At 47.3% G+C, this 23,305-nt stretch overlaps 1 protein-coding gene across 11 annotated transcripts in view; it reads right to left on the bottom strand.

The window, feature by feature from the left end:
- Positions 1 to 23,305, bottom strand: part of cep350 (centrosomal protein 350) — a 32,015-nt gene that overhangs the window by 5,269 nt on the left and 3,441 nt on the right. For 2 of the 11 annotated variants that reach the window (XM_035521981.1, XM_035521980.1), the window contains exons 3-33: positions 22,235 to 22,311; positions 22,052 to 22,095; positions 21,657 to 21,771; positions 20,706 to 20,859; positions 19,933 to 20,450; positions 17,876 to 17,989; positions 17,420 to 17,533; positions 16,655 to 16,771; positions 15,739 to 16,511; positions 15,492 to 15,613; positions 14,337 to 15,262; positions 14,126 to 14,258; positions 13,753 to 13,868; positions 13,350 to 13,524; positions 9,538 to 9,988; positions 9,359 to 9,439; positions 8,908 to 8,999; positions 8,697 to 8,822; positions 8,251 to 8,429; positions 7,758 to 7,957; positions 7,156 to 7,343; positions 6,959 to 7,046; positions 6,701 to 6,847; positions 6,437 to 6,555; positions 5,109 to 5,231; positions 2,089 to 2,270; positions 1,726 to 1,871; positions 1,321 to 1,408; positions 621 to 805; positions 321 to 454; positions 133 to 212 (exon numbers count right to left, since the gene is read on the bottom strand). In XM_035521981.1, coding sequence (XP_035377874.1) covers positions 133 to 212; positions 321 to 454; positions 621 to 805; positions 1,321 to 1,408; positions 1,726 to 1,871; positions 2,089 to 2,270; positions 5,109 to 5,231; positions 6,437 to 6,555; positions 6,701 to 6,847; positions 6,959 to 7,046; positions 7,156 to 7,343; positions 7,758 to 7,957; positions 8,251 to 8,429; positions 8,697 to 8,822; positions 8,908 to 8,999; positions 9,359 to 9,439; positions 9,538 to 9,988; positions 13,350 to 13,524; positions 13,753 to 13,868; positions 14,126 to 14,258; positions 14,337 to 15,262; positions 15,492 to 15,613; positions 15,739 to 16,511; positions 16,655 to 16,771; positions 17,420 to 17,533; positions 17,876 to 17,989; positions 19,933 to 20,450; positions 20,706 to 20,859; positions 21,657 to 21,771; positions 22,052 to 22,095; positions 22,235 to 22,292 — 6,088 coding nt within the window. In that variant the 5' untranslated portion in view covers positions 22,293 to 22,311. The remainder of the gene's footprint in view (positions 1 to 132; positions 213 to 320; positions 455 to 620; positions 806 to 1,320; positions 1,409 to 1,725; positions 1,872 to 2,088; positions 2,271 to 5,108; positions 5,232 to 6,436; positions 6,556 to 6,700; positions 6,848 to 6,958; positions 7,047 to 7,155; positions 7,344 to 7,757; positions 7,958 to 8,250; positions 8,430 to 8,696; positions 8,823 to 8,907; positions 9,000 to 9,358; positions 9,440 to 9,537; positions 9,989 to 13,349; positions 13,525 to 13,752; positions 13,869 to 14,125; positions 14,259 to 14,336; positions 15,263 to 15,491; positions 15,614 to 15,738; positions 16,512 to 16,654; positions 16,772 to 17,419; positions 17,534 to 17,875; positions 17,990 to 19,932; positions 20,451 to 20,705; positions 20,860 to 21,656; positions 21,772 to 22,051; positions 22,096 to 22,234; positions 22,312 to 23,305) is intronic. The other 9 variants (XM_035521984.1, XM_035521987.1, XM_035521982.1 and 6 more) reach the window with 9 other exon arrangements.

Here is a 23,305-nt window from a genome sequence, read left to right as displayed (position 1 = left end):
TGAACATGAAATGCATATTTCACAGGCATGCAACATATATATTTAAACATTCTTATACATTATACATTTATATATTGGAAATGCATTAATATATATTTATTTTGCTTTTAAGTAAAGGCATTATTAACACACCACTTTCAGCTGGTGACTCTGTGAGTTTCTGTGATCTCTCCAACTCACTGACAACACCCAGATTCCGGTTCGCTTCAGGCCTACACAACAGCACATGAGAAGTTTAAAAAACTGGGGTGGGTGGTGTGTTTAAGGAGGACCGGGGTGGTACAGAAAGGAGCTAAATGACCAGATCCATGGACACTAACCTGCAGAGGCCTGGGCCTTTGATCCTGGGCTTGTCCCTGCTTGGAGCTGGACTCTTAATTTGGGGTTTCGCTGAAGGTGTGTTGTCTGCCTTACTCAACTCAGCCTTGGTCTTCTGAATGAAGTTGTTATATGACTGCCGACATGAGCAGCAATAAAACAGTCAATAAACAAGAGTTAAACAAAACAGATAAACCTTTTCCTTTAGAGCTCATTACAGTAAAAGGAAATGAAGGATGAAAGAGTGTAGTAGCAAGTGCAAAATACCAGTGTGTGTGTGTGTGTGTGTGTGAGAGAGACACCTCCAGCTGTTTCAGCAGACTGGCCTCCTGGGCTTTCAAACGCTCCTTCTGTCTCTGTTTCTGTTCCTTCTTCAGCTGTTGGACCTCTGCCTTGCGTCGCCGAAGCTCCACCTTCAGGGCCAAAACACGCCCTTCAACATCACTCAAGACGCGCCCCTCAATGTCGCTCTGGTCGGACGGCACCTCTGTACAGCACATGCCAAAGACTACTGTAAAATTGACCTCAAACAAACGAACACCATCCAGCAGTCACCTTAACCAGATCCAGTACATCCACACACACACACACACACACATTAGGAAGAACAGTGATCCGTGTGTGTGAGAGAGAATGTATGTACGTTGACAGTATCTCCTCAGGTCTCTACTCACACAGATCAAGGCCTACATGGTTACATTTATATTTATGACTCAACAGCATTTATCTGACACTTTTATCCAAAGCAACTGACAATTCTGACTAAACACAACTTGAGTAATTGAGAGTTAAGGGTCTTGTTTAGGGACCCAACAGTGGCAAACTTCTGATTATTAGTCCAGTATCTTCACCACTGAGCTACAACTGTCACAGTTACTGTGGTCTTCTCCCTAAGAGAGAACATCGTAGCCCTAACGCAACCCTGAGCTTGGCTTGTGGCCCTAACCCTAAATCTCGCCTTGACCTGTAACCCTAATCTTTGCCCTATCAGTTTATCCTTACCTGAGGCAGGGGCTGAGGAGTGGGGTTCACTGATCCTGGACCTGCTCTGGACAGGAAGCTTACTGCTAGAGCTCACAGTGCAGTTAGCCTGGAGAAACCACAACACACATCCACACACACATGCGCGCGCACAGACGACAGGACAGGCAGTGTAAATGGAAATTCAGTCGTCAACACCTGCTGCTTTTGACAGGAATGTTGTAGACCTTTAGCCAACAGGGAGAGGCCTTCATCAACTCAAGACTGTAGACTGCAACACACCTCTGTTAGTTAAAATCAAGGGACAAAACACCATGACAGAGCAACTATAACCTTATTTGGTTAACTCCTGGCTGGGTCGCAGTTCTGGGTTAAACCCCAACCCCGTTCTGGGTTAAACGCTAAGCCCAGTGTTGGTCTTCTCACCCAGTTGCTTTGTGTGGACTCAGGCTCCTGGGGGCTGTGTGTGTGTGCAGGGGAACGCCTGGATGCTGGGTCATCTGAGGAGATTTCCCACTGACCAGTGTTCACACTGGACACAGACTGCACCGGAGATGGCTCCTCACTGCCTGCTGCCAGACAGACACACACACACACACACACACAGTAGTTCTGCTATAAGTGTCCAGGTCGGTTTGGCGATTCCTCTCCTCAGTTCATTAGCGTGCTGTGCTCTAATGTCTCTTCTCAGATTGCAGCAGTCTGTCTTGTTCAGACTGAAAACAGCACCCCATCCTATAGCAAACAGCCTCCAGAACACTACCCCTGACTCTCTCTCTCATATATCACCTGTGTGTGTGGTGGTGTCCATCCTGGTGCTGGGTGTGCTGTGTGGTTCCCAGGCTGCGAGGGCCTGCAGCTCCATCCGCTGCACTGCCGCCTCCTCCACATCCAACCGCTGCCTCCATGCCAGCAGCTCCTCTGCCTGTAAACGCCTACGGACCAACTGCTGCTCACGCTTGGTCAGGAACCTGGGGGGGGGGGGGGGGAGAGAGATAGAGAGAGAGATAGAGAGAGAAAGACAGACAAAGTGATATAACTGAGTAACACAAAGTAGGCAAGCTGCCCACCCATAATCAACCCACCCATATTAGAAAGCACACACACACACACACACACACACACACACACACACACACAAACATACTCATTAGAAACACACGCGCGCGCACACACTTCAAGCATGTCCATTCCACATCCAACAATCCCACACAGAGAAGTATAAAGTGCAATTGATTAATCATCGTCACCGTTATCATTACGGCAAACGCATGCATGACTGAGCTCAGGAACAGGTAATGAAGGCCCTGACACTCAAACACCAGCACAGCACCCCCCACAGGAGGACTCAGCACATTTCGGTCTCTGTGAATGGAGGCCAGGAATAATGAATCATTTCTGAAAAAAATTAACCCATTAGAGTTAAAATAAATAATGAATATTTTCTACGTGTTTCTACACGGTTTTCTTGGATAACTTCACCATTACTCCGTTTTAACTGCTGCCTTTTCCATGGTGGTCTGGGATCATTAGATGCATGTTAAGAGAACATATGGCTTTATCTGAAAGCAATGTGCTTGCCTTGTGAATACAAAAGCCATCTCCATCCAATCTAGCCTTCAATTCTATTACAGCCTGGGGCTTATATATACTCATTAGCTCATCGCTGGACCTCTCTTATTGGATCTGCAGGCCCTGCTAAGATTTACTGTGGCCACAGCACAGATTAAGCGCTTCCAACCATGCTTAATCACAGCCATATAATCCATCAGTGCACTAGACAGGCAGATAAAGTCGGGTAGGAAGCCACACCCAGACACCCTCCCCCGGCCCCCAAACCCAGCCCCCCTGCAGCTGCTGTAGTACATGAAGAGGAGGAGGAGCAGGGGTTGGGGAGAGGAGAAGGGGGGGAAAAAAAGAAAAAAAAGAAAAAAGCTTTGGTTATCACCACCAAGGGAACAGCACGTCAAAACTGCAGTGTGTTTCAGGCTGATCTGTGCTGGATCTTTGATGCCCGTGGTGAGCCCGTGAAAGTGTTCTGGGACATACAGGACAAACTACACCCCAAAGCTCCACCACAGAGACACCAACACGCCAGCACTCAAACGATACGCATCTTTGGCTTCTGTCCTCAGAAGACTGGCCCTTCTGTCTCCTGATGTACAGCGGGTGAAGTAAGTATTGAACACGTTACCAATTTTCTAAGTAAATATATTTCTAAAGGTGCTATTGACATGAAATTCTCAGTAATCAGTAATTAGAAAGCAATCCTGCCACTTAGTGCAAATTAATATCAGATGGGTCAACTGATAAGGTGTCAACTGTAAAAAGGTGTCTCATTACCAAGGTGCCACACAAGAAACATCTCATGATGGATAAAACCTGAGAGCTCTTTCAAGACCTTCACAACCTTATTGTTGCATACTGATGGCATTGGTTACAGAAGAATTTCTAGACTACTGAAGGTTCCAGTGAACACGGTTGGGGCCATAATTCGGAAATGGAAAGAACAATTTCACCATAAACCGGCCACGGCCAGGTGCTTCCCGCAAAATTTCAGACAGAGGAGTGAAAAGAATTATCAGAAGAGCTGTCCAAGAGCCAAGAACCACCTGTGGGGAGCTACAGAAAGACCTGGAATCAGCAGGTACAATTGTTTCAAAGAAAACAATAAGTAATGCACTCCATGGCCTGTATGCACGCTCACCACACAAGACTCCATTGCTGAAGAAAAAGCATGTTGAAGCATGTTTAAAGTTTGCTCAACAACATTTAGACAAGCCTGTGAAATACTGGGAGAATATAGTCTGGTCAGTTGAGACCAAAATTAAACTCTCTGGATGCCATAATACACACCATGTTTGGAGATCAAAAGGCACTGTATATCGCCCCAAAAACACCATACCAACAGTGAAGTTTGGAGGTGGGAACATCATGGTGTGGGTCTGTTTTTCACCATTTGGCACTGGGACGCTTCAAATAATTGAAGGAAGGATGAAAGGACAAATGTACCGAGACATTCTTGATAAAAATCTGCTGCCATCTACCAGGATGATGAAGATGAAACGAGGGTGGACAATTCAGCAAGACAATGATCCCAAACACACAGCCAAGGAAACTCTCGATTGGTTTCAGAGAAAGAAAATAAAGCTGCTAGAATGGCCCAGCCAATCACCTGACCTGAATCCAATTGAAAATCTATGGAAGAGACTAAAGCTCAGAGTTCATAGTAGGAGCCCACGGAAGAATGGGCCAAAATCACACCTGAGCAACGCATGCGACTAGTTTCTCCATTCAGGAGGCGTCTTGAAGCTGCCATCACCAACAAAGGCTTTTGTACGAAGTATTAAATAAATTTCAGTAAGCGTGTTCAATACTTTTTCCGTGTCATTTCTCATTATTACACATATCAATTTATGGACATATGTGGTTTGAGTTCTTTGCATGTGTGGATTGGATGGGTTGTTACTGACATCTGGTGAGAATTTCATGTCAACAGCACCTTTAGAAATGTATTTACTTAGAAAACTGGTGATGTGTTCAATACTTATTTTACCCGCTGTAGTAAAAAACTCAGTAAAGGACTGACGGCGTGCAGATGGGAACTGTCCCCTGCAGACTAGGCTGGACTGTAGTGCTACTGGACATGTGCATTCAGGACAGTTTAAGTCACCAAAGACTGAATTCCTTTGACCATGGCAGAGTTGGGTGTGTAAGTCCACATCTTGTCCAACCCCACACGAACCCCGAACCCCGTGTGCAGCACACACAAGCATGCTCCATAAGAAGGGTGAAGGACGCCACTGTACCTGACCAACTGACTGTGGATAAAGTGCTGGATCTTAGGGTGGAGGGTGGGGAGGCACACACGGAGAGAGGCCCAGTGCTGGGCACTGAGAACAGAGAAGAGACAGTGCACGGGAGAGCAGTACCTGCACACACGCACATATGCACACAAATGGGCACCCACGTACGTACCCATATGCACGCGCACGCACGCACGCACGCACACACACACACACACACACACACACACACACACACACACAAACAAACAAACAAGCCAGTGTGTACATATGCGCACACACACAGCAAACCCAACAAGAAGGAAGAATGGAAAAGTGATTTAGGTGTGTGTGTATATATGAGAGAGAGAGAGAGAGAGAGAGAGAGAGAGAGAGAGAGAGAGAGAGAGATTCATTTTAATGAGCTGTTAATTTTAGAATCTTAATAGTACATCATATACAGGCTACTTAATAAACTGTTAGATAACTGCTGGACTGGGTCCAGTCTGGTTGTGTGTCCTTGACCTCTGTCTCCTCAGACAGCAGGAACACGTTTCATTTAACAGAAAAGCTCAAATAAAGGTGTATAGAAGAGATTTGGATGAAATACAGGATGAAGAGCTGATATTATATATTACACCCCCCCCCACACACACACATACACACAGAGGATCCTTACATAGAACCACAAAAGGCACAGATTAGGGAGTGTGTTCTCGCACAGAGAGGGATGAGAACAGAAAACAGTGTGTGAACAGTGCTTTAGGGAGTATAAGACGTCTCTGATCTCCAGTGTGCATTCAGCCCACAGTGCCCACGGCCAAGAGCCAGGTTACCTTCTCCAAAGTCAAATAAAGACCTACTGACCAAACAATGACTCAGCACTTGTGCCTAAAATGTAATGTGAGGTCACCATGGACACATTACACACTCCCGACGAAACCAGGAGTGTGGATCCATGGAGGATCCATGCTCTCTGTCCCCCTGACGTGGAGAACCCTTTCCTACACACAGCACGTGGTTTTCCAAACACACCTCAGGATCACATGCAGTGAACACTGATGACCTCATCCATCAAAGAGCAGGGATCTGCACAGTATTAAACAGGTAGTGCAGTATTTCAGGTAACAGGTTGTTCTAGTTAGACAGCACTAAGAGAGAACACCCTACAACAGTGTTTCCTAAAGCAGGTTCATCTAAAGCAAATGTCAACACACATTTGTTTACTAAAACAGTTGTTTGGGATTTTAAAACCATGTATAAGAACTGCAGGGTTTTTTGTGGACATTCAAAGTATTTGCAACTAATAGAACTGAGTGTACACTACCATGTGTGTGTGTGTGTGTGTGTACCTCTGGTCTGTGTGGCAAGTCATCTTCTTTAGTTTCTGCAGGATACTGCTCGTCTCGCTGCCGGACACTGAAACGGGGGAGGGGCTCCGTGTCTCCACCTCACATGACACAGGTGACCTCTGAAGTAACAGTTCAGAGGTCACGATAAATAATTTCTTCTGTGCATAATTATTGTTTAGTGCTACTATGAGGGGCTCTGTGTGTGTATATGGCGGTGTTAGGGGTAGTGTGTGTGTGTGTGTGTGTGTGTGTGTGTGTGTGTACCGGGCTGGTGTCTCCTGCACTCCTGAGTTTCTGTCTCAGTTTCAGTGTGGTGTTCTGGATCTTCTCAATCTCCTCCTGCTGTTTCAATAGCAGCTGTCGGTCCCTCCGCGCAGCTCTGCTCACCTCCTGAAGTCGCCTAATCTCCGCCTGACACACACACACACACACGCAAGCAAAGTAGGTCAGAGAAATATAGCTACTAGTGTAGCATCTTAATCAGACACTGATGCTGGTGTCAGACACAGGTGGGGCAGTTACCTGTTCCTGTTGAAGCCTGAGCAGCAGGCCTCTTTGTCTCTTACGGAGGGGAGGCATCTTGTCATCCTCCCCTTTGTCCCGCAGTCGCCTGACGGGACGGAAGAAACAGGTCATATGTCACAGTCCTGTTTAACAGTGAAGCGCAACAGGACTGTGCAGGTGGAAGTGCATCCGACAGCAAGGGTGGAGGCGCATGCCTTTTCTGGTGCTCCAGCCAGGCGAGCTCGGCTTTGGTCTTGTCCCTGAGGGCTCGGTGGCGCAGGCGGAGCAAGGAGCGCTGGTGCTGCGCTCGTACCTCCTCCTCCTGCATGTACTGCCTCACCATCACCATGGTGAACTTAGAGAAGCTGTCCTGACCCCCCGAGAAAGGCACGCTGCCGTCCTGCTGAGGGAGGGACAGAGTGAGTGAAAGGACACAGGGTGTGTGTGTGTGTGTGTGTGTGTGTGTGTGTGTGTGTGTGTGTGTGTGTGTGTGTGTGTGTGAACACATCACTGCACACTGCGACATGCCACAGCAGGGTGAGAAGACCTCACCCTCTCCAAAAGTGCACAGTGGTCAGTAAACAGGAAGTTTCAGTCCCATGGTTACAGGTTTCTAGTTTCAGTCCCTTGGTTACAGGTTTATAGGAGACAACGTCGGTTAATCATGCTTATTTTTCTTCACCCATTACAACAACAGAAACAGGTTCTAGTGCAGCACTGTGCATGATGTCTGTAAAAGGTGAGGGAGGGAGAGTGCACTTCTTTAAATGTGTAAGCGGCATTAATGGCGGGAGAGCGTGGAGAGGAAGGGAGAGACCTTGGTGGAGAGCTGTGAAGAGGACTTATCACGGTTGTGCTCCTCATCAGACTCGGGCAGAGAACTTCGTCCGCGCTCCACAGAGTCTCTCCAGTGGGACTCAGAGGGCAGAAGCGAGCGGAATGACTTCTCCAGTTCGTCCTCCGTCACAGACTCCTCAAACCTCACAGAATATTCGGTAGCAACTGAGGCGCTGTCTGCTGAGGGGAGGAAACAGAGAGAGCAGGGTGAAACAGGTGAACTACACCAGAAGACCTGACCTCAGCCCCAACAACGCTGACCCCCCACCCAGTGTGGGCCCCGTAGAAGGCCCACGTTGAGCTCAAACATTCAGAAACTGCACAGAACCGAACTTTTTCTTTGCACAGGCCCCACTGTATCAGCGATTATTGAACCAATGCACTTGTATGCAGATAGGACACTACCCAAAACCACAACAACAATTTTACAAGCGGCTCTGGGGCCACCAAGGTCGTGACCTATGCCCCCTCACCCCTGTCCTCCAGCAGGGACTGGATGCTGTCTGTGTGGAGGGAGTCGTCGACAGCTGTGTGCACCTCTTCTTCCACAGAGCTGTTGCTCCGCCCTCTGCAGTCACCTGACCCAGCTGCGCCACCCTCCTCCTTTACTGAAGGGGAGGGGCTTTGCCTCGCACTTTTACTGTCTCCTTCACTAAAAGAGAACAAGAGAGAGAAAGTGAGGAATCAGAGCAAAAGAAAGACGGATTTGGATTCCACCAATGTGCTGTATGGCTGAGGAACCTAAAAGTTGTTTGAAATGTGAGCAAGGGTTCGCTGTAAACATTTGTGTTATTAAATATTTTAACTGCCCATATATAGCAGTGAATGCTTACAATTACAAATGAGTAGAATTTCCCACAGCATGTGCATGTGTAAGGGGAGAAAAGTGTGAGAAGGTTCAAGGAACCAGCAGACAGACCTTATGGGTGGTCTGCTGGAGGTGACAGACTCTGACAGGACCTCTAGGGGCGTCTCTGCTCTCTGGGACTGCACGCTCCCAGGAGAAACATCTTGGCTACTGCTGCCAGACAGACACATACACACACTACAGACCCAGAGCACTCCAACACATCAGTCTACAGACACACAAGAGGAAAGGCAGATTGCATATGTATTTGGTGATTGGTTACCTGTCTGTTTGTGGGCAGGGCTCTGTGTGTGCGTCATATAGAGGTGTGATGGAGGGAAGGTTCAGTAGTTGATCTCGGACTAGCTTGGTCATCTACACACACACACACACACACACACACACAGAGATGAAGATGTAGATATGCAAAAATTAAAAGAGAATAGGAACAGGCTTAATAACTAGAGAAAAAGTGAGCGTGTGCTGTGTGTGTATGTATGTGTGTGCTCCACTGTGTACCAGTACTGCTCTCCTCTGTATGTATGTATGTGTGCTTGTGTGTACCTGTACATTCCTCTTTGCTCTACTCTGTGTGTGTGTGTGTGTGTGTGTGTGTGTGTGTGTGTACCTGTACATTCCTCTTTGCTCTACTCTGTGTGTGTGTGTGTGTGTGTGTGTACCTGTACATTCCTCTTTGCTCTACTCTGTGTGTGTGTGTGTGTGTGTGTGTGTACCTGTCTCTGAGCCTCAAGGGCCTCCTCTTCTGTCTTCATCTTCATCAGCTGGAGGTCTCTCTCTTGTCTGTGCTGTTGGGCCTGGGGGGGGGAGGGGACGACACATTAAATCCACAGTACTGGAATATGTATGTATGTATGTATGTATGTATGTATGTAGCAGTGTGACAGTGTCTCACCTTCAGTATCTGTGCAAGGGAGACGCTCTCCTGCTGTGCAAGACAGACAGCTCGCACCCTCTCCACATCACCCAGCTGTCTCACTGACTCCTCAACAGCAGACAGGTAGTTCAGCTCTGCACTCATACGCTGCTGAAGGACACCTGGGGTAAATTGCATGGGGCTGCCACTCCCAGGGGCAGGCAGAGTGATGGGGGCGTGCCTGGGGGCAGGCATAGTGTTGGAGGCATGCCCTGGGGTGGGCAGAGTGGCGGGGGCGTTCCCGGGGGCAGGTCCAGGGGCAGGAATGGGAGTGGGTCCAGGGTCCTTGGCACCCAATGGGCTGTATGAAGTAGAGCAGGTTGGGGTGGAATAAGCAGAACTGCTGGGTGGGGAGACCCTGGTGAAGTCGACAGTGGACGCAGGAGATGCAGCAGGGTTTCTGTGAAATGGATGGCCCTCGGATGGCCCTCTGCCAGACAACACACACACACAGTTCACCTGAACACAGCACCAGCTCATGGTTCTCTGTTCACAACAGCTCCTCTCTACAGGACTCGCCTTGTTCTCTATGGAGATAACGTTGTGCCACAATATTTGAGAGAAGAGAATTATGTTTTAAAAAGGAATATTACACCGAGAGGACAACGGTCCCATGAGCATACAGCTAATAAACTTGCATTGCTCAAAAACACTCTGCTTTCATTCAAAACTTGAAAACCTGCTCAAAAATGTTATTTACATAAAAAACTTCTAAGTGCAAAATACTCCAGCCCTATTCAAGTCTCTCTCAAGTTTTACATCTGCTTGTTGTAAGACGCTGGAATGTTTGTGGCAAAACTATAAATCAGAGATTTCCTGTTGTTCTACCCAAATATGACTTGGCTTACTAAAACAATGACTGGTGGAAACTCAAGGGCAAACAACTCTCTCCCTCACGCATCGCTTTCTATGCCAGAATTGTGGGGGCCTCTCAAATTAGTGACTTGCTTGTGGATTAATGGATTAGGCTTTGCATTATTGTCTGAAAAAAACAAAAAAACAAAAAAAACATTGTCACCTCAGCAATAGGGATAAAATGTACATCAAGTAGGTAGTTGTAAATGTGTGCTGTTATATTTTTTGTCAGGAATACCAGTGCTCCTTGGCAAAGTTTAGATCCCTGTAGTAGCGAATTAAGACACTGTATCTGAGCCAGTCTGTGCTGAGGTGAGTGCGTTTGCATAAAGAGACTACAGCTAACCACATTAAAAATGTGAATGTGTGGTTTGTGCCCCAATTAGACTGGAACTCCACTGTTCTTATTATTTTATTTATGTACGAGGTGACTCTTGACTAATACAGCCACTAAATTGACCAGGCTATTCAACCCCAAGTCTATAAAAACCTTTCAAATAAAGGCCACTTGGACATTTAAGGACAAATTTTTTTTTTTTTTAAAGGGACAGAACATTAAAACGTTTTCATGATAACATGCTTAGAGCAATTCACAAACCTTTTCTGAAGAGTGAAAGAAATTAGACTTTGGCTAACTGTTCACAACAAACTGTGAAAATATGAGAGTTAAGCGCTACACTGTTCCAGTGTTTAGGAGAAAAACACCATGATCAATAAAGTAAGTGAATTATTGGACATGTGCTTTGAAATGTGGACGGCGTCAGAAGGCCCAACACATGCGGAGGAAGGAGCAGCTGAGCCCGGCATTCCCTACCCTCACGGGACCATCTTACTGTACTGCAGAGTCCCGTTAATCCAGGGTCTGAGGCATCTACTTGGACGTGTTTCAGTTTATTTCTATTTCTAAAATGATGAAAAAAGAGGCATTATTTATTAAGGGCTGTGGAGTCAATACTCTGGTGAGCATATGGAGGGTTTTAACACCTTGGCAAGGACTCTTCTCACATCCCTCCTTTATCTTTAGCTGTTCTAAGCATAATTAGTGTTGGTTCTTCTCTTCCATGTGGTTATATGTGCTTTGAGTAAAGAGAGTTTTAATTAAGTCATTGTGCAAATTATTTGTTATTTAACAGTGTGTTTTCATAATCTAACCCTAGGGTGTTCAGGATATTGAGCATTGGTATTGATCAAATTGGCCCCTATTCACAAAGCCTCTTAAAGACTGCTGATCTGGGATCAGATCATTTTCTTACTGATGGGAACAGATCCTAGATCAGCACCCCTGCTACTGAGAAGATTTAAAAGACAGATGATGTGTGAACCAGCTGAGACATTACCCAGAATCTTTTATTTCATGGTTTTAGAGTAGCCTGTACTTCCTTTACAAAGGGACTGGTGCTAAAAGGTCAGCAGCAGAGAGACCTTACCCTTACATTTATAATCTAAGGATGTGCTTGACACAATATTAACTAATATATATGCTATTGGTTATAAATAGGCCTTTAAAAGAGGTGCAGTATTATTGGTAGTCAACAAGCGCACCCATCCCAGTCTTCTGGATGTAACTATCTGGTTTTTTATGTGTCATCCACAAAAATCAACTCCTAGCTTAGCGTCTAATATATCCCAGACACTGAAATCGTGCCGCTGTTACTACACAATCAATGCTATTTGCTTTATCGTGGTTAGCACGTTTGTCTCCCAGTGCTAGGGTCTTGGATTTGAGTCCCCATCTGGGTGGATGTTTTTCCTGTGTCTGTGTGGGTTTCCACTGGGGTCTCCGGTTTCCTCCCACAGTCCAAAAATATGGAGGCTAGGTTGAATGGATACTCTAAATTGTCCTGTATGAATATGAATTTTGTGTGTGTGTGTGTGTCCAGTGGCGGTTGGTGCTCTGTGTGTGTGTGTGTGTCCAGTGGTGGTTGGTGCTCTATGTGTGTATGTCCAGGGATGGTTGATGCTCTATGTGTGTATGTCCTGTGATAGTTGGTGCTTTATGTGTGTATGTCCTGTGATAGTTAGTGCTCTGTCCTGGTCTGAACCCCTTCCCCTGTGGTTTCTGATTGAGAGTACAATGTGTGCAAATTTACTGCTGCTTCTCATCGGTGTGTGAGTGATTGTTAAAGCTGATATCTGTCTGTAAAGTGTCCTTGACAGGAACTGCCACCAGAAATCTGATTGGCTGACGTTTTGGCACAAACACTGCTCTGCGTTTATGGCAGTGTTTTTTTGAGCGAGAGCACTGTTGTCCTCTCAAAGTGCAATATTGCTTTTTAAAACAATTATCTCCTCTCCCATTTTGGCACAGGATTAACCCCACAGTTCTCAGCCAATCCACACTGCACGTTCATAATCTATTCTCTCAACTTCAGCTTTTATTGATCATGCATTTGACCACACCACCATCCCCTCAAACACACTCAGAAATAACAACGAACACATTCAGAAACCACATCACACCACCAGCACACACACACACAGCCCACCCCCGACACACACAGAGAGGATTATAATGTTACTGTGAAAGGCAGGCAAGCATGAACAAGACCTGCTTTCAGAAAATCAACATCTCCCTGGCAACAAGCCTGACCTGCAGCAGAGAGATCTCACCAGAATCCATCCAAACAAAAGTGCCTTGTGTGTGTGGGGTGTGAGGCGTGTGTGTCCGTTAGAGAACATCCCTTCCCTGTGTCACACGGCAGAAATTCTGGGGTACTAGAGTAGCACCACTCAGGTGAGATTATAACAGTGGTACGCTAAGCCAAAGGGTTTCTGAGAGGCCCAAACCCCACTGCTGTGTGTGGAAAACACTTATTTCAGTTTACTGTCAGCAAACGAGTATGTGTGAGAGTACACAGGCAGCGCTGCATTAGCTGGTGGAAGGGGAATTCTAAGAACACGCAATTCCTCCTCTCACCACTCCATGCTGGGCTTACCTGTGAACAGAGTGGACTGAGGCGCCCCCTATTGTCCCATCAGTGTCAGCATCCCTGTGCAGACCACCTGCTAAGCTGTTTTCAGAGTCCTTCTTTCTCTGACCGTTCCACTGCAGGTCAGGTATGACGGTCGTATTCATCTGCCCTTCCACCAGGGTGCGCTCAAGATTCCTCTCTGTGACAAGAGAAAACCCAGATCTAAACACAAGCACACAGCTCCTGGGTATAACGGTGCTACAAACATACCCGGCGTTGGTGCCAACCTACGTAACATCACTCTCAAAAAGAATCACTATACACACGCATTTAATCCAACAACACACCTCCACAAACATTAGTGAAACTAAGCCTGAGCGTGACCACGCGGGGCAGTCTGTGTGTGCGCGGGTGGTGCGCCTCTCACCTGTCCGTGTGGAGCGGGTGGAGAGGGGCGAGGAGAGGGGAGAGGTGGTGGAGGAGTGAGTGACAGAGAGGGAGCAACTCTCTCTCCTCTCATCAGTGCCGCCACTGTGGCCATTACTACAGAAACAACACATACGCCACGTCAGCTCAGATAGGCCAAAGTAAACTGCAGGCACAGATGGAGACTGCCACCTAGTGGCACATTATATATCAACACACTGTATTACAGCAATGCTAGTTACTATTAACTAATATGTTGTTGAGAAAACGCTAAACTCATGTTTGCTTAAACGTAGCACTTAGTTAAAGGCCTAAAAAACGCACAGATGTGGTCTGATGGGGTTCAGTCTGAGTGTCCATGGAGGGACTTCTACCTGAGGCTATGAGAAGTTCTCTTTGATGCTGATCGGCTGCTACTGTGGGAGGAGATGAAGTCATCTTCATAGGCTGCACCAACCACCGAGCTACCAGCATGGAGGGGAGTAACGCCTTCATTCACCTCAACCACTGCATGCACACACGCGCACAATTAGTAAACGTATGAAGCATTATAATCAAGTGAATGGTAGTTACAGTGAAAACTACCTTTGCTGTAGTTCTGGAGGTTCTTGGTAAATATACTGATGACGCTGTGAGTGCTTCCCTTGGTCAGCTCCTCCCAGGGAGGCCTGCTGTCCTGCAGTGCAGTCATAGGCTTGTAGGGGGTGAGCTGCTCTGCCTCTTTCTGGAATGCAGTGATGGGGTTGTGGGCGTGGCTGTTGTGCTGGGCGGCGCAGTAGTCTACCGTGGCCTCCCTCACCGACAGCTTGGCACGGTCCGTCTGGATATTAGTAGGGTCACCCGGGGTGTCCTCGCCCTCTGACACACTGCTGTCAGTCAGCGGGCCCTCGCTGATGGACCCTCCGCTAGATTCCGGTGGCTCTGCCCACTCGGCCGGTGGGAGGGAGGGGCCAGTGGGAGCTGGGTGGGGCTTGCCCACGTTTTCTTTCTGGTCTTGGGTACTGTAGGTGGACAGGTTGCCCACTCCGGGCAGTTCTCCTGAGTCACCCCCAAACGCACTCTGACCTGCACGCAGGAGCCTCTGGATGTTCAGGCGGGACTGCGCCACTACGCCAGGACGCTCCCGCTCCGGAGGACTCAGCGGCTTTGTCCAAAGGACGTCCTCGCTCACGGGGAGGCCTGTGCCGAGGTTGGGGGTGACGGAAGCGAGCTTCCGCGCCTCGCTCTCCACCCGGCTGGAGAGAGACGCAGCCCGGGCCTTCAGAGCTTCCACACGCTCCATCCTGCTCACCAGCAGGGTGGCATGGAGATCCCCACCAGGCTCGCTCAGGGCTGCAGCGACCGTGCCGACGGCAGATGGAGCCCATCGATGGGAAGCTTCCTCCACGGCCCCTGCACCCTCTGACTGACCACCAGGGGGAAGCACACCCCCTTTGCTGGGCAGGGGGGCAGGGCTCTGAGGCTCAGCATGCAACCAGGAAGAGTATAAACTCTCTAGGCCCAGTGCAGCCCTAGACACACAGACACACAGACACACAATAAATATTTTTACTGTAAGACAAAAAGAAACCTCATTCCACACATCTATGACCAATGCACATGAAGACTAAAACAGCTGATAAACAGCACTGGCAGACATGTTGACCTACGCTACCCACGACCCGTTGTGCTCTGTGGAAACAGCTAGGGGAAGGCAAATGGTCACATGACTCCTACATCACCTGTGGGTGTGGGCATTACCTGGACAGCAGAGGAGGAGGTCTGAGCTCCGATACAGACAGGTCACTGGGGGAGGGACTGAGGGGGTCCTGTCCCTTATTCTCTTTGTCCGATTCCCCAGACGGCTGATACACAGGCCTGGGCTAAAGCATGAGACAAAGTACACAACTCACAGCTCACCCCACAACATGCCCCAGGAAACAACACAAAGAGCGCTCACACAGCTAGTAACACAAAGGCCACAAAGTGTGTGTGTGTGTGTTTATACCTGCTGCAATGTGTGTTCAAAAAGTAGCTTGGTGTAGGTTTCCTGCAGGTGTGTTTGCACAGAGTTGGGGATTGGAGCTGGGGCCTTGGCAACGCCCTCCCTCTGTTTCCTGTAGAGCTCCTGCAGACGCTGACTCCGCCTTTGTGCCTCTTCTCTTTGACTCCTCCTCTGCTCTGCCTGTTTCCTCTTCCTGTCCTCCTGCTGTCGTGCGATGTACTGCCGAACCGTGTCTGTGTCGTAGTGCCGTTTACGTGGCACCGTTTGATCTCTGCTCTCTGGACGGGTTTTGGCGGGACTGGCACTGCGGGACAGTCTGGGTGGGGCTTGACTGCTGCGTGCTGGGCTCCTCCTGTGAACCCCGCCCTCATCAGGTCCCTCTGCCCCACCCTCCAGCTGAAGGTCATCTAGTATGCCTCGAATATCTGCCGACAGGAGACCTCTGCTGGGTGACCTGCATTTATCCGCCCCTGCTGGAGCGGTGCGCCGCTCTGCTACAGCTCCTTTGCCCTCATCACCCCCTGCTGGTCTGGAGGTATGCACCGCCACAGTTCGTCTGCCTTCAACCGTCGTTACTGGTTGAGAGGACTGTTCCATCACAGGGCCTCTGTCTCCCTTGTCGTTTCGTCTGGAGGGCTCCGTGGTGGCAGGAACTCGTACTTTACCACCCCCTGCTGGTCTGGAGCGCTCCGTGGCTACAGGCATTCTGTGGAGGCCCGGTCGCTCTGTGCTCCTCACCCTGGAGTGGCAGACAGTCTCCAGCTGAGGGTCAGATCCTGGGAAGGTGAGGGGGTAGTGGGTGCAGAGACACAGAGACTGTAAATCACTGAATTCTGTACATTTCTGAGTGGTCTCCACTTTTTCTTCCCTGTACAGACTGTGGTTGTAGAGGTGCTTGCAGCAGGAGGGCTGTACGCACCAGTCCGTCCGTCTCTTTCTGTTGACTGCGCCCGTGGCTTGTTGGGTATCCGTGGCGCTGATCCAAGCATCATCTTCACAAGTTTCTGACCCTCTCGCCATGACGACGTGCTGATCACTGAGCGGACAGAGGATCAGAAACCAGTTGAGCTACCATCAGACTTAAGGGCCTCTAGAAAGGTTCTATGAACACAGTATGTTTTATTTTAGGTATTCAGATGGTTTTTACCAAGTTTTCTTAGTGAATCACATTTTTAAAAATACTTATTGTTTCTACTTTCAGCACAGTATCCAGACAGAATTTACAGGGACAAACCAGTTTTTACCATGCTTTATAGGGTTTTAACCCTCACAACCAGAAATATGATGAAACTAGACAGTTGCGTTTGATCAGCCACGATCGTGCCAAGTCAATGTACTGGAACAAGCATGCTTGGGTGTGTACAGAAACAGATATTTGGGTTCGTTTACAACCAGCTGGCACCACTGTCTTGTCTGTCATGTTAAAATAAACCTTTTTATTTTAAAATGTGTTCTGGGTGGAAAAAAAAAAGTATCTAGAATACTGAGCACAGTGAATTGAACTGAGCACAGAGAACTTGAGGTAGTTTTGTCCTGACCAAGAATTTTAAAGCCAATTTTTGTGTAGAATGAATGAGTTAGACAGCATGAGTGAATGAGAGTGTGTGTGTGTTAGGCAGAGAGAGAGAGAGAGAGAGAGAGAGAGAGAGAGAGAGAGAGAGAGAGAGAGAGATCATATTCATACCTGGTTTGGCGTCAGAGCTGGGAACAGAAGCGCGTCGATGAATCTTCCGGACTGGTACGGACACTTTCTTCTCCCGCTGCCTGACCCTCTCTGGAGGCCGCTGGGTCACTGGCTCTGAGATAGAAAACATATTTCACATCAGCCCCACCCCCCAAAAATTAAATCCATTATAAATGATAATAAAAACCCAATAAGCAGAAATTGTAAACATCCAAACAGAGCTGTGAGGTTCCAGCATGACACTAGGGGGCAGCATCACAGTGTGTGTGCAGCGACTTCCACAGAGACAGAACACAGGGGATGGGCTGCCAGACTATGGCTGTGAAGCCAGAGAAGCACAGACTAGTGATATACAACAAAACTAATATAACGTCAGTGTAATATTATTCTCTGTATTATCCTTCCATCACCCGTTTGTAGGTGTGTGTGTGTGTGTGTGTGTGTGTGTGTGTGTACCTGTGAGGTGCTGTGTGAGGTCTCGGTTGATATGCCTGCTTAAATTCTGGAACTCCTCCTCGCCCCACACTTTGCCATCTGAAGTGCGAATCTTTATCTCACTCGTGTTAAATCCTAAGAATGAAAACATAGGTACTAAAATCCCCCCAAACAGCCCTAAACCTCTCCTAAGGGTCAGCCGATATAGATACTAATTATTAGTAAACAAGCCCCATAATCGATATTTGGGGCCAAAATTAATTTACTATAATTGTAATATTTTTAGCATGAACATTTACAAGAATGTAACTCTTACAACTCAGATTAAATGAACATAATGTTGAATACTGTAACAGTGTAAAAAAAGTGCTTTTGAGATTTAAGTTCTCAAAATAAGTAACTTAAAATGAGATACAAATTATGAAATTCCAATCTTCGGTATCTCCTCAGAAATCCCAGCTGCGTAACACCAAGTTGTGCATGTGTGCGCAGGCACATATATATGCATATGCACACATGCGCGCGCACATATATATATATGCATATGCACACATGCGCGCGCACATATATATATATGCATATGCACGCATGCGCGCGCACATATATATATGCATATGCACACACACATTATATATATATATATATATATATATATATATATATATATATATATATATAATATATATATATATATATATATATATATAACAAATTACACACACACACACACATACATGCGTGCGTGCATACATACACAGTCTAAAAGTAAATCCCCAATAAATAATGTAATAAATAATAAATCTACTGGCCTGGCCCAAAAAAAAAAAAAAAAAAAAGTCACACACTAATATTTGGTTGGACCACCTTTAGCTTTAATTATGGTACGCATTCGCTGCCATAATTAAAGCTTCTGCAATGTCACAACATTTATTTCTGTCCAGAGTTGCATTAATCTTTCCCCAAGATCTTGTATTGATGATGGGAGATTTAGAGCACTGCGCAAAGTCTTCTCCAGCACACCCCAAAGATTTTCAATGGGGTTCAGGTCTGGACTCTGTGGTGGCCAATCCATGTTTGAAAATGATGTCTCGTGCTCCCTGAACCACTCTTTCACAATTTGAGCCCGATGAATCCTGGCATTGTCATCTTGGAATATGCCCATGCCATCAGGGAAGAAAAAATCCATGGATGGAATAACCTGGTCGTTCAGTATATTCAGGTAGTCAGCTGACCTCATTCTTTGGGCACATAACGTTGCTGAACCTAGACCTGACCAACTGCAGCAACCCCAGATCATAGCACTGCTCCCACAGGCTTGTACGGTAGGCACTAGGCATGATGTGTGCATTACTTCAGCCGCCTCTCTTCTTACCCTGATGCGCCCATCACTCTGGAACAGGGTAAATCTGGACTCATCAGACCACATGACTTTCTTCCATTGCTCCAGAGTCCAATCTTTGCTGGTTAGCCTCACTGCCAAGTGGTCTTCTTAAGGCTACACAGCTGTTTAGTCAAAATCCCCCGAGTTCCCTTCGCATTGTGCGTGTGGAAATGCTCTTACTTTCACTATTAAACATATCCCTGAGTTCTACTGTTGTTTTTCTACGATTTGATTTCACCACAGGTTTTAGTGATTGCCGATCACGATCATTCAAAATTTTTTCTGGACCACATTCCTTCCTCGAAGATGTTTCCCCACTCCTCACTGTCCTTCCACTTTTTAATAATGCGTTGGATGCTTCTTAACCCGATTTTAGTAGTTTCAGCAATCTGCTTAGATGTGTTCTCTGCTTGATGCATGCCAATAATTTGACCCTTCTGAAACAGATTAACATCTGTTCCACGACCACAGAATGTGTCTGTTGACATGGTTGTTTAACAAACGAGAAGCTACTCACTGCATCAGTTACGGTTAAATAACTTGTTTCCAGCTGAAACATAAATCACCCCTGCAGTAATTAACCAAAGGGAGGTGCTTTTATATATATATATATATTTTTTTTTAACCGGTGTTACAATAGGCCTAAATATCTGAATAATCATGTAGAAACCCCCCGCAGCCCTTGTGAGGCTCTTACCTTTATAGATGGGTGCGGGGGGAGCAGGTGCCACTTTGCGGACTGTGGCAGTGGGCAGGGGGATACAAAGGCCATGTGCCGCTCCCAAGCCCGCAGGCTGCTCCAACATCCGTCTTTCGGCAGTCTCCTCCAGCTGCTCGCGCTGTCGGCGGATTCTCTCCCTCAGTTTCTCCAGTTTTCCGTCCGTCTGACGCTGACGCAGCTTCTCCAGTCGCGCTGAGCCTGGGCTCGATGCCGTCGAGGAGTGGGCCGCCCCTGTCTGGTCATCTACCGGCGGCGCAACAGGCCTGACCTCGGAGCCCGGCGTGTCCTGTTGAGCCGCTCGTGGCATCTCCAGGTGTGGCGAGTTGTTGAGGTAGTGCACGGTGGTGGCGTCCAGCGCTGAGGAGCGCGTGCTGTCCAACTCAGCCCCGTGGAGGGGGCGCAAGTCCCGGTTGTACACCAGCTGGCTCAGGGCACACTCTGGGTCTGCCACCTCCGCCCCAGTGGGGGCAGCGGTAGGAGGAGGTGCTACATCCCTGAAACAGGCAGACAACACAGAGGTGCAACACACTGGCAGACTTATGAAGAGTAACACAATTGGCTGGCTGGACTGTCAATCACTGACAGAGCTCCAGCAACTCGCACCCCTGTGTTTGGTCATGATACATATATTAATCTAGTAAGCAGAGTTGGTGGCTAGTGTATATATAAATACACACTCACACACACACACACACACACACTTATTATACTCAAATTATACTCAAACTGAAATGACTACCAGTTCATACCCCTGAGAAGCGTGTGTATGTGTGCGGTCCCCACACCAGCTGCTGCCCCCTTCATGCACACTGCTGCATACTGGACTGTAGGAAGTCTTGTCTGGGCTTTGACGACTGCGCTGGCGGAGCCTGGACACTGTGACGTCACCCAGACCCCGCCTATCTGTGACAGACAGACATACAGACAGAATCACTCATGAGGAACAGTCCTGCAGGTGCCAAGGGACTAGTTCCTGTTCCTGGATCTCAAAGGTACTAAGGAGATAATAAGTAAGAGGAAAACAACAAAATAACAAAACAACAAATACAAACCAAAACCCCCCCAACCAACCTGCTTTAATATAATTAATGCAACATTATTGCAATATAATTAATGAGTTTCATGACGCTTCAACAAAATAGTTTTGCTAGACAGAGCAAAGCAGAACACAGTCAGTAACTTTACAGTCACTTCAGAGAGTCCTACTCCAGTCCACTACAGGGATGGGGGGGGGGGGTCCTATACCACAGTCCTACACCAATCCACTACAGGGATGAGGGGTCTATACCACAGTCCTATACCAGTCACCTACAGGGTTGGGGGGGTCTATATCACAGCCCTACACCAGTCCACTACAGGGATGGGGGCCTTTATTATAGTGCACTTAACTGAGTAAGTGTAGAAGCACAGTAAATATCAACATGTGGAAAGCTTGTCCCAGAAAAAGTTAAAAATATCCTCAACTGCAAAAGCATCAGGCTGGGATGTACCAACACTTCTCTTTAGCATGCCAACATGGGTGTGTGTTGGGTGGGGGAGTTCTCATAACAAAACAGTGTGTTTGCCAACATTTGACTTGATTTGTCAACAAGTGTGACATCACAGAGTAGATAGATATGTGTATAGGATGTGTGTACATGTGTGTGTGTGTGTGTGTGTGTGTGTGTGTGTGTTTGTATATATATGTGTGCGTCCGATACCTCTGTGGTTGGCTTTGCGGCTACTTCTACCAGATGTCTTCTCTGTGTTCATTAGTGAGTCGAGCACCACGCCTGTCCCAGATACGGCCTCCAGCCTGTTCTCTATGTGCCGGAGCTGGAAGATAGTTACCGTTAACACCGTCATTAGCAGACCAGCATCTCTCTCAATCACACACAATCACACCCACTCTACACCCCAGGACAGAATCCAGAAGACCTAACATTTTGTCCTGGCCACATGAGGTGGCGCCCCCAATTCTGCCATCAACACTAACATGCCAGAGTCAGGGTTAGCCCTGCAGGTTGTAATCTCCGGTGTTTGTTCACTCTGCGTTTAGCTGACCGCGACCAGGCAGCTCACACTGAGCATGTCAGGTGGCGTCAAAAACACTTACAGCAGTCTTGCTCTCGTTTAGAGTCCTCCACGCAGTTGATATCTCTGCACACAAAGAAAGAATGCAATTCACAACTATGTACACACACACACACACGCACACACACACACACACACACACACACACACACACACACACACACAGTTACCATGCCTTTAGAGTGCCATCTCTGCAGATACTGACCTCTCCTACAGTCCATCGCAGCAGCAGCCCGGTACTGTGGCCTCTCCTCTGGAACCATGCCACATTGCTACGGCAACCTGCTGGTCAGAGACGAGGAATGAGAAAGCATGTTCGGGTTCAGAAAGACACAGGCTTCATTTCATCAGCATATTCATGGTAATAATAATAACAACAATAATTAGTTCAATGTTTGGGATTGCGCACCTTTCACAAAGTCAAGGAGAAAGACACTGGGGGAGAGGAGAGCATGTGGAACATGCAGTGAATGCTCTGAGACTGCTAACGGAGGAAAGGGCAGAGTAGGGCTGAAGTGAGGAAACAGTTGCCTGCCATCCGCATACATTACAACTGACAGAGCTAATGCATCATGGTACAGCGCTTAAGCCACTGTTTTGTTGTATAGTGCTAACGCTAATGCATCACTGTATACTGCTATTTCATCAGGTATGGTGTGTCTTGGTGTCACTGTACTCTCTGAGAAACTCTGTATTACAAGTTTTTGCAACACTGGAAATACCCTCTCTCTGGTTCTGTCTGCCCCCCCTTTAACGCCTTGAGACTTCATGAATCTGTCAAATTTTATATGCGAGCTTATGTAACACCTTTAATGAGGTAGTCCCTAAGAACGTCCCACATTTCCATTTGACCTCTCCCAGCTCAAGGCTTTAACCCCAGAGAGCCGCAGGTGGAGAAGCACATGCCCAGCAGTGTACAGACATCACCCACATGGCTGTTCCCTGACATTAGGAGAAGCATCATCAAAACACTAGCCTGCTAATTCAGAAACGATACCCAGCATAGATATTTCTTTTCCATGATTATCCGTTTGCCTTAATTCCTGTGGACTCATTAAATCTCTCTCTATGGGTGTATATGGGCGTATACTGTTATGTTCATAGATTACAGATAACACACCCTTCAACAGTCCTTCTCTTCTAAGTCACTGGTTCTCTTACAGCAGAGAACTCTTCCTTTAGCTGCTCATTCTGTTTAATCAGTCTGTAGTGTCTAGAATCTTTTTTTAAATATGAACCCCTCTACATCCACTCCAGGTATCTAACCTAGCTCATC

This window comes from Electrophorus electricus, chromosome 23, assembly GCF_013358815.1.
Source record: "Electrophorus electricus isolate fEleEle1 chromosome 23, fEleEle1.pri, whole genome shotgun sequence".
NCBI classification, from domain to species: domain Eukaryota; kingdom Metazoa; phylum Chordata; class Actinopteri; order Gymnotiformes; family Gymnotidae; genus Electrophorus; species Electrophorus electricus.
The sequence above is the reverse complement of the archived record's forward strand: the minus strand, read 5'-3'. Positions and strand labels throughout refer to the sequence as shown.